We start from the raw sequence: 13,382 nt of genomic DNA, 5'->3' as shown, positions 1-13,382 counted from the left end.
ACTGTTCAGATTGAATTCTCACATTAGCAGATTTATATTATTTATTTTAAATCCAGTTCAAAAGTAGTCAAGGTTAGTGAATAATAAATGAAGTTGCTGGTTGTGCTGCAATGAAACCTACTTTTGAATGCTGGCCTATTTCTTACCAAATGCAAGAAAATGTGAATGTCAAAAGTGCGTTTGTGCATTTGAGTTTAAATAATCCAAACCAGTACATTTTGGATTCTGGCCAAACACCCATTAGTCAGCTCACCATAGTAAACAAGCCTAACTTTTTTTGTAAATAGTATTTATTGAAAAACAAAAAAAAAAACAGTAAACATCTTGTGACATGTGTTCCTGCAGTGTGGTACACACAAGCATTTGTATATCTCTTGATACCTGCAGTCTTATCCACAGTCGACAACAATCTTTGTGAATTCTCCTCTCCACAGAAAGTGTCTGTGCTGAATCTCGAAGGGCAGCCAAGGCAAAGTGGTGTTCTGCCCCTCAGAAAAAGGGGGCGGAGGATTAAGGAAACAAACATGGCCACATTCACTCTCAACAGAAGAGTGACCGGAGTGATCCTGTGCCCTTTGGCAAATAACTTTGGGTGCGTTCATACTTCTGAACCTGGACTAAACAAGGACTAGAACAGGACCAAACAAACCTAAAAAATAATTTAAGGCCAAAAATGACAAGTGTGAACACTCCCTTGGTCAGTGCATTAAAAAAACTTTCATGCAATGGTGCTGACACAGCAACAATTGCCATTCTTGTAATAATCTCCAAGTATAATAAATAATAAATATTAACACGGTTATTGTCTGAATAAAATGACACTCGAGTCAAAAGAATCCATAGCTGTTATGGAAACTTTTGAAACAGACTTTTAGATAACATTGAGGTAGAAAACCTTGTACTGAGAAATTGGCAGATTAATATTATTACAGAAACAGCAAAAGATACAATATACAAATAAAATGTATGATTGAGTTAATCATTCACACAAACAGCAGATTGTAGCAGCACCAGAAAAAGCACCATCATACACAGACCAGAGCTGCAGCTTTCCTCTTACATCAGAATGAACTGAAAAGATCCATGTTACAAATAAAACTATTTTCCCTATGCACTTTAGTCCAAATCATAACAAATATTTCTTTAGAGCTCATTTTCAATGATTTCATGGGCTTCACTGATCAGGCATCACCAGGCAGGCACAATGATTATTAGACTGAAGCTTATGGAACGTGTTCAGATTAGTCTAGAGATGGAGCTCAATTCAGAGTTGCGTTTTAACAGGGTGCCAATGAAATAACTTTTCTCATTGGGTTTTCCCTGTACAAATAAAATGAAAGAATGAAAAAGCATTAATTTACTAGGCGACTGATGAAATACCACCCATGTATTAAGAGAACCTGTGTGGGTCATTTAGCTTTATGCCTGTAAAGCTGACAGGAGACTTACAGTACAACTATAAACAACATAAAAAGTGTAATAAAAGGGACATGTCTGCATTACAGCTTATGTGTATATGCTGTGATGTCGTCGGTGAAAATGAGCCATGCCTAAATGTTAAAGGTTGAATGGACGATTTTTTTTGGCCCAAATCTCGTGGCGTGGACTGTCGATTAGTCCTGCCACGTATCAATCATAAAACGCACCTACCGCTCACCTGCAGCCGCGTGTGACTCGTCCACATGAGCAGCACGTTTCCGCATGTCTAAGCGCATTGATCTATCATAATATAGTTCCCTCAGTGTACGGGACAAAATGAAGACGGAGAAAGACAGTTCGAAAGACAGAAATCTGCGGGAGACGAGAGATAATAAACGCGCTAATAAACAAACGCATGTATGTGTTGTATCAGTCCACACAGGGGTGTGCACATGCGTCCATTACGCCTTTAAGTTTACATTCTTTGGTTTTTTCCAGTTTATTGCTTTTGCCTTTGTATTGAAAAAAGTTTCTATTCGTAACATGACACATTTAAGTGCATTTTGTCACTCCTGTTTGCGGTCAGGTCTGTTTGAGAGTGAATGCGGCGCTGGGACTCATGCAGAAGGAGAGGGAGGGTCTTGGCTGGGCTCGTAGTGGTATGTGGCCTGAGAGTGGCTGCTGTGCTGGTTACTGTGGACCAGGCTGGGGCTGGGCACTGCCTGATGTGGGACATCCTGCAGGGGGTGAGGGGCATTGTGAGCGGCCTGTGGGGGCAGAATCTCCAGTCCAGCTGTGGGGGGCTGCTGTTCGTGCCCCGGGAGCACATTATCCAGCTCGTCCCCTGGAGGACCAGGCTGCATGACCACCAGCTGGTCCTGAGGGATGTCTGCAGCTGCAGCGGCCAGGTTTGTGGTGGACTTGGACTTGACACACTGAAAGTCCACATGTCGACTCTTCCCCTCCTCCTTCTCCCAGGACATCCGGATGAACGGGCGCTGCACATAGTTATAGATGACCTCTGGACGTCCTCCGGGGCGTCTTTTTACCTTCTCTTTGTAGGTCGGGTAACCTGTGGGAGGAAGACAGTACTGGAGTTAGGGACATGAATGTATTTGAAACGGTGATAGAACAGTCTGTAAGGCTGTAATGTGCACCTTCGATGCCAAGTCGAATTTTCTTCAGGCCTCTGTCTTTCAGCACTGCTTTGGCCACATCTCTGTTCTCAATGTACTTGAAGAATCGGTAAAGCTTGGTGCTGTAAATGACTGTAAAACAAAAGGACAGAGTTTAATGATGAAGTGCAAACATCCTTGTGTGTGTGTTGTAGTCTTACTTTGGGAGTACTCCTCTCCCATCTGTGGTGGGTACTCCTCGTCCCAGTCCACCACGTCATCGTCAGTCAGGACCACCACATGGCACTCCCTCTCTCCACTCTGCGCACTGGCCACCATCAGAGGCAGCACCATCTCCTCCAGGTAACACTCGAACTGTCTCCGCGCGCCGTCGTTGGACAGCTCGTGCATCAGGGCACCTGAAAAAAAGAGCAAGAGGTCTCTGATGTTGGGTTTAAAGCACTGGTTATAATAGAATATAGACCCTATCCTTGGAAACAAAGTCATCTTCATGTCATTATGGCAAGTGAAGTTCAAACAGCATCCATGTATGTCCAGGTTTACCATTATCTCAAATATCAGCTGAGCACAAGCACTGATTAAAGAACAAGGGTTGAACTAAAGTGCAGAGGTGCTTTAACTGCAGTTACATCACAGAATATACTTGATAAACCATGATCAAATGTAATGACAAATTTGTATAAAAATCATCAGAACTGATGACATCATTGTGTTTAGTACTGTTATTAAAGACTGCATCAAAGAAAGACCAAGTGCAGTATTTGGATTATTTGCAGCGCTGTGATGTAAATTGTGGGGGTGTAGTTTTCTGCAAAAGTGGCCTGAATTTGTACCAAACGTAGGTCACATCTAGGAGCCAGTGTCTACTTTAATACCTTTATCTCAGGACTGTGCTATGGAGGTTAGTTATTTACAGAAATTTGAGCCGACAGCAGAAACAAAAACCTATGAGCAGAGTACGGTCCTGCTCCATGCATTGTCTCAAAGTCAATTGTTGGATTTTAACTTTACGTTTAGTGAAAGACAAACACGGTCTAGTGAAACACTTATGCAATGTTTTTGTAACTAAGTAACAAGCACTAAAACTCAGAGCTTATCATGACCTACTTACAAACAGACAACCCTCCCACACTCAAAATGCAAAACAAATACGGTAAGCAATACTGTGCAGTAATAGTAATAGATTTTGAGCCAGTAGAAGTGATAGTAGTTTTAGTGTATTGCTTGAAGTATTGAGAAAAGTAAATGTTACATGCAAACCAAAACACAATGACTTACCCACACCGAAAGAGCTGCCCAGTGTGGAGCGTAACCAGGGTAGTAAAAAGCGGCGATAAAAAACACGCGGTGAAGTAGCCGCCCGCCCGAGCGCCGAGAGCGTACTCACTTAGGTCTCTGCACTTGATGGTGTTGTAGTTGAAGGAGATACAGAGGTAGTCACATGCCTCACGCAGCTCGGGAATAGAAACGCCGTCAGGGCAGCGGATTATCCCCGACTTGTAGTAATCCTACCATTTTGAGAAGCGCGCACACACACACACACACACACACACACACACACAGGTAGAGAGAGTGGGAGCGTTCACACGGGAGCGTGGGAGAGAGAGAAGAAGCACGACGCCATTACTGATGCTGCTGGGAGGGAGACGGAGGATGAGAGCAGGAGGGAGGGAGGGAGTGTGTGTGTGTGAGAGAGATGCTCTGTTTACAGGAGGGGGAGGGGCTCTGATGTCACTTCCTTCTCCATGCTCCACTTTCCAACAACAAACTGCTGCCTAAAGATCTGCCAGTGCCAGCCATTGTGCAGCTTAAAGAGGCACGACTGAGTAATACAGAGGAGAACCAGGTCTATAATAATTATTTACCACTAAAATTACAGAAGTGGTTGTTAAGTGGTTCATAAAAAATAGCTACGAGTGGGCGGAAAAATATAGATCGATAGGTCATTTATATAATGGCACAAAACTTTGTCTTCGTTTAATATTTCATAGGCTGTATATTTTAAAAATTATACATTGTAGTATTGGTTTGAATTGCCGATTCAGTCAGCAGATACAGCTCCACACTCCATCTAGGGTTATGATTCAGCAACATGCTATTTTTAAATCATCCGCGGCGAGGAGAGATCTTATTTAAGATTCCCTGAGGCAAATCCAGTGAAAAAATGTGTAAACGTATGATCCGCTTAAGGATCAGAAAGTACGAATAATCATTTTTAGTGGTCTCATTTAAACTTTCTTATATAAATCCAACTCAACACTTCAAAAAGACTAACTTAACACAAGGACATAATGGAGATGAGAAATGACAGAAACGCATATATTTGGAAGATGTTTCTCACCAGAATGGCCCTGAACACAGTGGAGCTGATCCCGTCTGCCACTTCATATTCACCTTTGTCGTTTGGGCGAGTGAAGTTGTTGTCCCGCCCGGAGCCAAACATCCTGAAGTAATGGTTAAACAAAATACACTTGTTAAAGTAGATGAATCAACAACTAGTGTTCTTAAACCCCCAAAATATTAATCATGAAAACTCAAAACAAAAAGCTCTGAATAAAGCTCGACTCACCTGCCCAGCATGGTGTTGGGTTGGGCTGTGAAAACGGCGGGGTCCACCACAAATCTGGTGTTGTCTACAATGAGAGTGACCCTCTCTCCGAGCCGCAGGGGGCCCCTGTGGCTCTCCTTGCTGCCCAGGTCGTACACGTAGATCATGTCATTGGAGCCTTGTCCCACCAGTTTGGGGTGAAGGTCTGCAGAGCGAGGCACGTGTCCCACGTAAGAGTAGGTCGGAGGGACTCTGGGCGGACGGGGACTGGACGAGCGGGACGATGAGCCGCCATCTCCACGCTCACGATCTGAGACCACACAAAACAGTAGAAATAAAATCTATGACACAAATAAAACTTTTTTTTATAATAATTTATAATTAATTGGCTTAGTTTCAAGCAACTGTTGAGCCAAAAAAAAAATATTTAATTGCATTTCATTATCAGGCTCACACTGCACGCGGTGCTGGCTGCTGTGTTGGAGCCGTGTTCTTGCAGTGGATTAGTCACATTAGGACCAGAGCTCTGCCGTGTTGTTGCGGCCACCGGCTTTGATCACGAGCTTGCGTAATAACTAATCATTATTACAGGGAAAACATAGCTTAGGGTGGGCTTCGGCGTATGGTGAAAATTTCGATCCAAAGGAAAGAATCCTACACCTTCAGGCACCACCGCTCCTCGTACTTATATTGTCCAGAGCTGGACCACATGCAATGTGAGCCAGGGGTTAAAGTCCTCAGTGTGTGGTCCTCACCGTACTGTCGAGTGGGCGAGGTGACGTTGCGGATGCAGGGGGTCAGCTGGTTCTCTCCTCTCTCATGGGAGGAGTCTCGCGAGCGGTCACTGGAGCGACGCCGCTGCTCTCTGTAGCGCTCGCCTGGTCTGGCTCCACCTGTGGCCCCGCCCCCTGTGGCCCCGAACGCACTCATGACCTGCTGCTGCCGCTCGATGTCCACAACGGGCCCACCCAACGGCTCGCTGTGGACACAAGAGGAACATAAGACATTTTACCTTGTTTGGTGGGTCAACAAATAGTTTTAACGCAAACATTCTGTTGTTCCACCATCTTAATTAGGGTTGTCATGGAAATACATGTCTATAAAAATATACCCAGATTCTAAAACTAGTATAACAACTAGATATGCATTTGAACAAGTATTGACAATGAAAAATGAAATGAAATCACAATAATTGGAAAGAATTTTAACTAGTAGAAGACAATACTTGGCCAAAAACGAGTCACCATGGATATAAAAGGTCGCACTCTTTAACTTTGATCACAGCAGTTTCATTAAGCTCATGTAATGTCAGACATATTTCCATCCAGTGTTGCATTCATTTTTCAAGATTGTGTATTGATGATGTGAGCGTGACCACTGCACAAAGGCTTCTCCAGCTCATCCTAAACACTCTCACTGGGGTTCAGATCTTTAGTACCATAGATTAGTTCTCAGAAATGATATAAGCCACTCACTGCATCAGTTGGGTTTAAATATAAACTGAAATTGCCACCTGAAAGACAATCACCCACACAGCAATTATCCAACAAGCGGCCCATTTGATCATTTGCTTAGATGAAACCAGGTGCAGACTTTTTTTTTGGCCGGGCAGTAAGATAACCTTTATTTGTCCCACAATGGGGAAATCCCAGTATTATAGCAATATATAGAAAGTACTTTCATTTTGCGTTGTAAATTACATTATAAAAAGGGGTATTTTTTTATTGTTACACTATTAAAATTGCTTTTCACTTTTTCAGTATCTGGACAACACTAGTCCAAATGCATATACAGAACATGTTTTGACTCATTTACTTTTCATACAAATACGTTCCGACAGTGACTTTGTAGAGTCATGATCTGGTGCAGAGACAAACCCTTAAGGATACACAGGAGCACTGATGTGTGGCTTTATGAAACAATGCACTGTTTACCAAGTGCACATAGCTCATCCTCTTCACGCTAGCTCACACACCGAGAGTAAAGAGTTTGTGCTAACTCGAGGGCCATCAGAGAGCTATGAAAAAACCCCACTGTCAGCTCAAGTCAACCTTCAAACTGCAGCCAACCAGTGGAAAAGAGGAAGACGAGATGAGACTGAAGATGTGTGAAGATGCCTGAGTGACTGACAGACACTTCAAAAAGTTTAGAAGTCGCTTGTAAAAGTTGTTTGGTTCATCCCACAAAGAGCGATGGTTTAGTGCTTCTTATTAAATAGTCATTTAGGGCAGCAAGATTAATCACCTCATATTTAGCCCGCAGGCTTTATCTGACAGGACAACGCAGGGCGAAATGAAAAAAGAAGGACACCGCAGCAAACCACAGAGTCTGACTCGACTCACGACACCACGGCCCGCTCCCCTCGACCACGAGTGGCACCACAATCAACATCGAATTGACATTTGTACGGGTCAAGTCAGAATTATTTTTCAGGAATAGAAAAGTATGTGATTTTCATGGTTATTGTTTTATATTTTCAGCTCAGCGGGGCCTGGTTAGGACCGGGCCTGAATCCTCCACAAACTGAACAGCTTCCAAAGGTTTTACTGCCATGGGATTGGCTGAAAGTGATGGTGGACTATAATAGATTTTGAGACCTGCTTCATGGAAACGTGTAATTACATTGCTGCTGGCACCTCACAGGACATTAGTTACATTAATAAAACTTGTCTTATAGATCTGTCTGCCTGTTAGAAAATGCACCACTGATCGATGGCATTATTGCGCTTATGAGGCAGAAAGGCATCTCTGTAATGATCCAGGCTGCACTCTCCAGAGATCAGCTGCTCTGAAATATGATGAAGACGGTCTAACAAGGCCTGTTCAATCACAGCAAAGCACCATGGGAGCGAGTAAATAACTACACGTTTACCATCTCTGAGGGACACGGACTTAAATAGAGAGCATCGTAAAAGCGCCAGGACTGGAGGCACTGGAGTCTGAAGATATAGTGCAGAAGTAATGTCCTTTTGCCTTAGAACAAAAGCTTGTTCACACAACTTTATTTTGTATTGTTACTGTTCGTCTTGGTCTTTTGTGCTGCTGCTTGACCTGTCGCCGGTAAGTGGCCCTGTGCCTTATCTGCTCAGGAAAACCAAGAAAATAATTATGAACAATATGAAAATAGGAAAACTAAATGATGAATACACAAAGGCAATGTGCAGTAGATATCATACTTACAAGAGAAAAAGTACTCATTGTTTTTTCATATTCTGGGGTGGTTTTGGAGCACCTCTTTTACGATCAGCCCTCACAACACTACCTACTCTCGCTGCCAGACGCCATTGGAATTGGTTCGTCGAGTTCACTCCATAAATAAGTAATAGCAACATTTATCTGCATTTTCTTGTTGTGGTAGAAATTAGGAAAGGCTATGGCCACTAATCTTGCTACATGCGTTTCCCCCCCATATTTTTCTTCGATAGAATCTTTCCATCATAAAATATAAAGTCTGTAGAAGCTGCCTCTGCAGACGGTGCCAGTGTCCTTGAAGAAAAGGGTCACAGCAGGTATGAAAAAACCTGTGCATTGAAAAAAAAATAAAAATAACGCACACACTCCATCGACCACTTTCAAACACTCAAATAAATATCCACTTTGTTCTTTTGGGTGAACAAGATACAGGGTTAACATAATTAGTTCAAGAATCCCCACTATGTCCGGTAAAGATATGGCTCTCCTGTGGGGGGATGAACGATAGCCCTCCGAAACAAGATAAGGGAAATAAAACGAGTGGCGTTCTGGAAGTCATGGGCCAGCAGCCAAAGATGCGACCGGAGGCGGAGGGAACAAAGAGACTGCGAGGAGGCAAAATTTCACTTACACTAGCAGCGTCTCATCTTTCGTAAGGCAAAGCTCCTGACTGAATCTCACTCAGGTCAGGCTACAATTGGACACTGCCAGGTTCAAATCCATCCCTCACTGCTCCCTGGAACCAGCCACAACAGATTCCGTGTGAGATTTCAAAGTGAACAATGGCAAAATAATAGAAAAAAAAAGGATCTATAAAAAGCAGGAGGTGAGGGACCCGTGGGGTGAGGGTCCCATCCATTATTCAGGGTCTGCCGACACCAAACGAGTTGAAGGGCAAAAAAATGAGGCTGAATCTCGACTTTTAAACACAAAATACGAGAGATATCACACTACTCGGCTCGAAGAATAAAATAAAATCATGTAAAAAGACCCATTTTATAAAGCTTTTTTTTTTTAAAGATAAGATGTTCTATCCAGGTCAATTTCATCCATATATATCTGAAGCGTATGTAAGATAAAATACAAAACACAAAATATACACAACACAAAACATGTTATGCATTTGATGAGATTCCTAATCCTAACACAAACCCAAAAAAATCCCACTCTCTGCAGAGTTTGACAGCAGCATTCCCTTATCAATCACTTCTTATTTTTGAAGAAGGATCACCAATAATTGGGAACGATAGACCAAGTAGCGGACGGATAATAATATTTTGTATAATGAGGGTCCCGGGAAGCGGCCCTGTACCTACCGCTCTGTATCTGAGGGCCAAGTGAAGACAAAGCAGCACGGCACCACAGCGGAACAAAAGCCTCGCGCTCCTCCGAACAAAACGGGCTTGCCGGCAGTCTCAGCATCCTCGCTCATTACTTTGCAACTTAATCCTCATCGTTTTCAGCGCTCGGGGTGGGCTCGGGCTCGCTGCTGAAGACCCCCGGGTCTCCCAGAGCCTGTGATGCGTGTCCGGCCGCGGGAGCGTGAGGAGGAGCGGCGTGGCCAGTCATTCAGTCCGCGGAGGAGGAACAGACACGAGCTTGTGAATGGCCGCGTGCGACTGAGTCAGAGCGGCGCTGCCTTCACGTGCCGTGGGAATGCGCAGATTGGAGCAGGGCGACACGATGTGGGAAACATGATATTTAATTGCAACTTTAATGAACAGTGTTGCAATTACGATTATAATTTGTGTTTAGGGATGTCGTGTTGTCAAATGTTAGTGTGAATAATCGTTAAATCGTGATGAAGTAACAAAAGTGAAATCTTTTTTTTTCTCCATTCTATTACACTACTGTTCCAATAGTATGTGACCAGCTTTATGAAATACATATTTGTTAATGCAAAAGTCTTTGTAATATGAAATCAAAAGCACTATACATTTAAGGGCATTTTACTGGAGAATAGATGTAATTGAATTGACCGATTTTGCTTCTAAAATAGTCACGAATCATTATTAGTTTTTTAGTTCTTACAATTACATTGTGACCAGAATGATGACGATTATTGAATAACCACATCATCTTGACATCCCTATTGGCATTTAATGAGTCATTAATGGTAGAATTATTTTTTAAAGTAGACATTTTTAAAAGGCGCCCAGGAGAAAATACTGAAATAAGCCTATGAACTGATTGAAAAGATTAGCATGTATTTCAGAACATATAAACAGATCTAAACAACAGGATTCACAGTTTTCATGTCGAATTGGAGGTTTTTGTTTGTGGAGGAATTTATCGTATGTCAAACCTTACAGTCTTTGCGATTTGTCCATTCTAATTAAGATTTTGATTTGATTGCAATTAATCTTTGCTGTGTAGCAGTAACAGCTTTGATTGGGCTACCAAAACAACAAACACCTAATAATAACACTACATAATTTATATTTATGACAACTCAATGTCTGCTGCCCCTTCCCATGTGTTCATTTGATGACCGGGGATCATTTGCATCATTTGGCATGTGATAAAACAGTGCAGCAGAAAGTCTCATTGAACCATTCTAAATCCCAATGTTACTTTATGATTCACAGAAACACAAGGTGAGGAAAGTGCTCAGATTATTGTCATCATTTACATGGTTGGAGTGATATTATCCTGACCATATACAACAGTAGTTAAACAGCAGTAAAATAAAGTACCTGCAAAATCGCATTAATCGGCTCTCCGAATGCTTACTATAATGATGACAGAGCTAACAGTACAACATTACATTAGTCACCATTACTATAAATATGACTTTAAAAACTCAGGTTTCCTCCTGGGTCAGCACAGACTTAAAAGCAGCTTGTCACATAATACACAGAGAGATTAAGCATCACATCTGTCTCTGAACACGCGAACGTTACATGAGGATTTCAATGAAGCGAGATGTGCAGTGGTCGTGTTACGTCATAACCTTTGAGTTGATGTTGTACTAGAGACAGATAGAAATGCTCATCCTTTTCCTTTTCCATCAGTGTTTGCACCGGTATCTATGATTATTGCTCTAATGTTGCCATGCCAACTATACAACACAAATCTAGCAACGTAGTAGGAAATAATTAGACATATATTAACGTTGAATGCTGGTGTACGACAAAGGCGTTCGAGATTTTGTAAGGAGGTTGTTAGTCTTAAACGATTAACCAACTGGTGGTTTGGCTAGCTAGCTCTAAGCTAACTCTAAGTGGGTTTTTAAGACTTCTTACCTCTCTATGTTACAGTCTCTGATATTCATCCTGGTGGTCGTGTGTTGACCGGACCCGGGTCTCCGTCACAAATAGGTTTTAAATGTAACAATCGCTGTAGCTTGCGCTGTTCGATCGTTTTGTGTTTTGGTAAAAAGACCACTTGAAACTGAGCAGTGAAAATCACGGGAACTCTCGCGAGAACTCCACAAAGCGCCGTTCGCAGACGTAGGAGATTTTTATTCTGTAAATCAGGCTTGGATCACTTTTAGTTTTTGTTATTTTTTTACTTTATTCACTATTCATCTTGGTAATCCATCTGTCAAATATTAGATACAATAATAGGTTCGTTTTAGAACATGTGTTACTTAAGACACAAATGTCTGGCCTATTAGTCCTCATTACATATATATTTAAAAAATAAAAAACGTTTATAAATTTGGTCCACTTTGCCTACTATCCTAAAATAGCTCTAAACAAATTTAAAATGCCAATGTAAAATCAAAGTGCATTAAGACATTTTCTTTCATAAAATAGTAAAACTAAATAATGAAATAATGAAAATAAATAATAAATAAATTAAATAACTAAAATATTACTATAAAATTATATAGTCTATCAAATAAAAACAATATTCGATTAAAAAGGCACAGTGGAAATGTTTTTAAAAAAAGATCCAAACAAGAATCATTGTTTTTTAGAGTTCAAGATGTCCAAGTAGTCTATGGCAAACTGGATCTCTTCAGGCGTCAGAGTGTCGGGGAGTTCTTTGGGCACCAGCTTCTTCTTTCTTGGCCGGCTGTCACCCCCTCTGTTCCAGGCTGGCTCTGCTCTGGACCAGCTCTGCCCCAGGTGGATGCCCCTCAACCTCATCTGTAGCCAGTCCCGCCGCTCCTTCTGCAGCTTGTGTTCGCCTCGATTATGCATAAGCTGGACCTCACTTACAGTTCGTTTGCTACAAAACACATACAAGAAAATGTTATGGTTCAACACACACAACAAAGTGTCACACAGCTGTATCAAGACATTTTTAAAATATGAAGATACTAAGCACATCTATATTTGTAAGAATTTATTTTAACGGAGGTATTCACCTTATAGGATGCCCTTCACAAACTGCTGATAAAATGATAATGCTGAGTGGTAGCAACAACATTTTGTAATCCATACTTGACATTTCAAAATTCTTTGATGACCTGTAAAGAGAAACAGGAATTATTTTTACATTGGAATAATAGAGTACTTTGCACAAAATAAAACTATTTACTTTTATAAAAAAGCCCATAGTAAAAATGTAATTACCCTTCTTAATTAAAATTAAAATCTAGTGATCCATATATTTACAAAACCATAAAGATGTCTCTTTTTTTTAACTTACCTGGTTCCAGTGTAAGGCAGTCTTTAGATTGATCTTTAGCAGGTTGGTCCTATACTTATACTCCTCAGGCCCCTAGTGTGTCCTTTATATAGCCCCCAGCCCAGCCATTGATGAGCAGGCTTCATTATTACTGTTGATGTCACACCAGCAGGCAGCTCCTCTTTGGGCAGGACAGAAATGACAGCACCTCCTCTGAGCTGGGCCCTTCAACGGCCTCATACCAGACCAAACTTGCGTCCCGACGTTGTGAACCCACATAACCTCACACATGCACTTGTTGCTTTCCCCGCTACAGTTTCTCAGCTTTGTCTAATTTCACAAATCTATTTGATCCACCTACAGTGTGACCTTTTGGTCTACTGCATGACAATGGCAGTAACTATTGTCTCAGATTGGCCATTTAGGTAGTTTCCCTGGATACGTAGGCATTTCACTAAAGAATTAACATAGTTTTAATGAGGCGGCCACTTTAAAAGAGCTTTTAT

At 41.8% G+C, this 13,382-nt stretch overlaps 1 protein-coding gene and 1 long non-coding RNA gene across 4 annotated transcripts; both read right to left on the bottom strand.

Annotated features, from left to right (window-relative positions):
* Positions 1-362: 362 nt before the first annotated feature.
* On the bottom strand, positions 363-11,700 carry LOC140349583 (BTB/POZ domain-containing protein 10-like). 3 transcript variants are annotated; one of them, XM_072435973.1, is made up of 8 exons: positions 11,541-11,700; positions 5,859-6,082; positions 5,125-5,413; positions 4,897-4,999; positions 3,943-4,063; positions 2,764-2,953; positions 2,577-2,707; positions 363-2,491 (listed from the first exon to the last, which is right to left on the bottom strand). In XM_072435973.1, exons 1-8 carry the CDS (start codon positions 11,567-11,569, stop codon positions 2,037-2,039), a joined length of 1,542 nt encoding a protein of 513 aa, XP_072292074.1. In that variant the 5' UTR covers positions 11,570-11,700; the 3' UTR covers positions 363-2,036. The 3 variants fall into 3 exon arrangements, with proteins under 3 accessions (XP_072292074.1, XP_072292072.1, XP_072292073.1); XM_072435971.1 differs by lacking the exon at positions 11,541-11,700 and adding an exon at positions 9,612-9,884; XM_072435972.1 differs by lacking the exon at positions 11,541-11,700 and adding an exon at positions 9,612-9,880 and having other exon boundaries at positions 2,577-2,687; positions 2,756-2,953.
* Positions 11,701-12,335: 635 nt separating this feature from the next.
* On the bottom strand, positions 12,336-13,146 carry LOC140349180 (uncharacterized). Its single transcript, XR_011924520.1, has 3 exons — positions 12,898-13,146; positions 12,614-12,715; positions 12,336-12,474 (listed from the first exon to the last, which is right to left on the bottom strand). It is a non-coding gene; the product is annotated as an uncharacterized lncRNA (long non-coding RNA).
* Between the last annotated feature and the right edge of the window lie 236 nt (positions 13,147-13,382).

This window comes from Eucyclogobius newberryi, unplaced genomic scaffold (genome assembly GCF_026437365.1).
Source record: "Eucyclogobius newberryi isolate DKJ021-1_F unplaced genomic scaffold, fEucNew1.0.hap1 SCAF_7, whole genome shotgun sequence".
Lineage (NCBI taxonomy): Eukaryota > Metazoa > Chordata > Actinopteri > Gobiiformes > Gobiidae > Eucyclogobius > Eucyclogobius newberryi.
Note: the sequence above shows the minus strand (reverse complement) of the source record. Positions and strands in the feature narration are given on the sequence as shown.

Excerpts from the sequence above, each read along its gene's own strand:
- LOC140349583 (XM_072435971.1), bottom strand. The coding sequence starts at position 9,727 with ATGAGCGAGGATGCTGAGACTGCCGGCAAGCCCGTTTTGTTCGGAGGA. Across the intron at positions 2,954-3,942 it reads CATCAAGTGCAGAGACCTAA|GTGCCCTGATGCACGAGCTG; the intron begins GTGAGTACGCTC and ends TCTTTTTTTCAG. Across the intron at positions 2,492-2,576 it reads AATTCGACTTGGCATCGAAG|GTTACCCGACCTACAAAGAG; the intron begins GTGCACATTACA and ends TTCCTCCCACAG.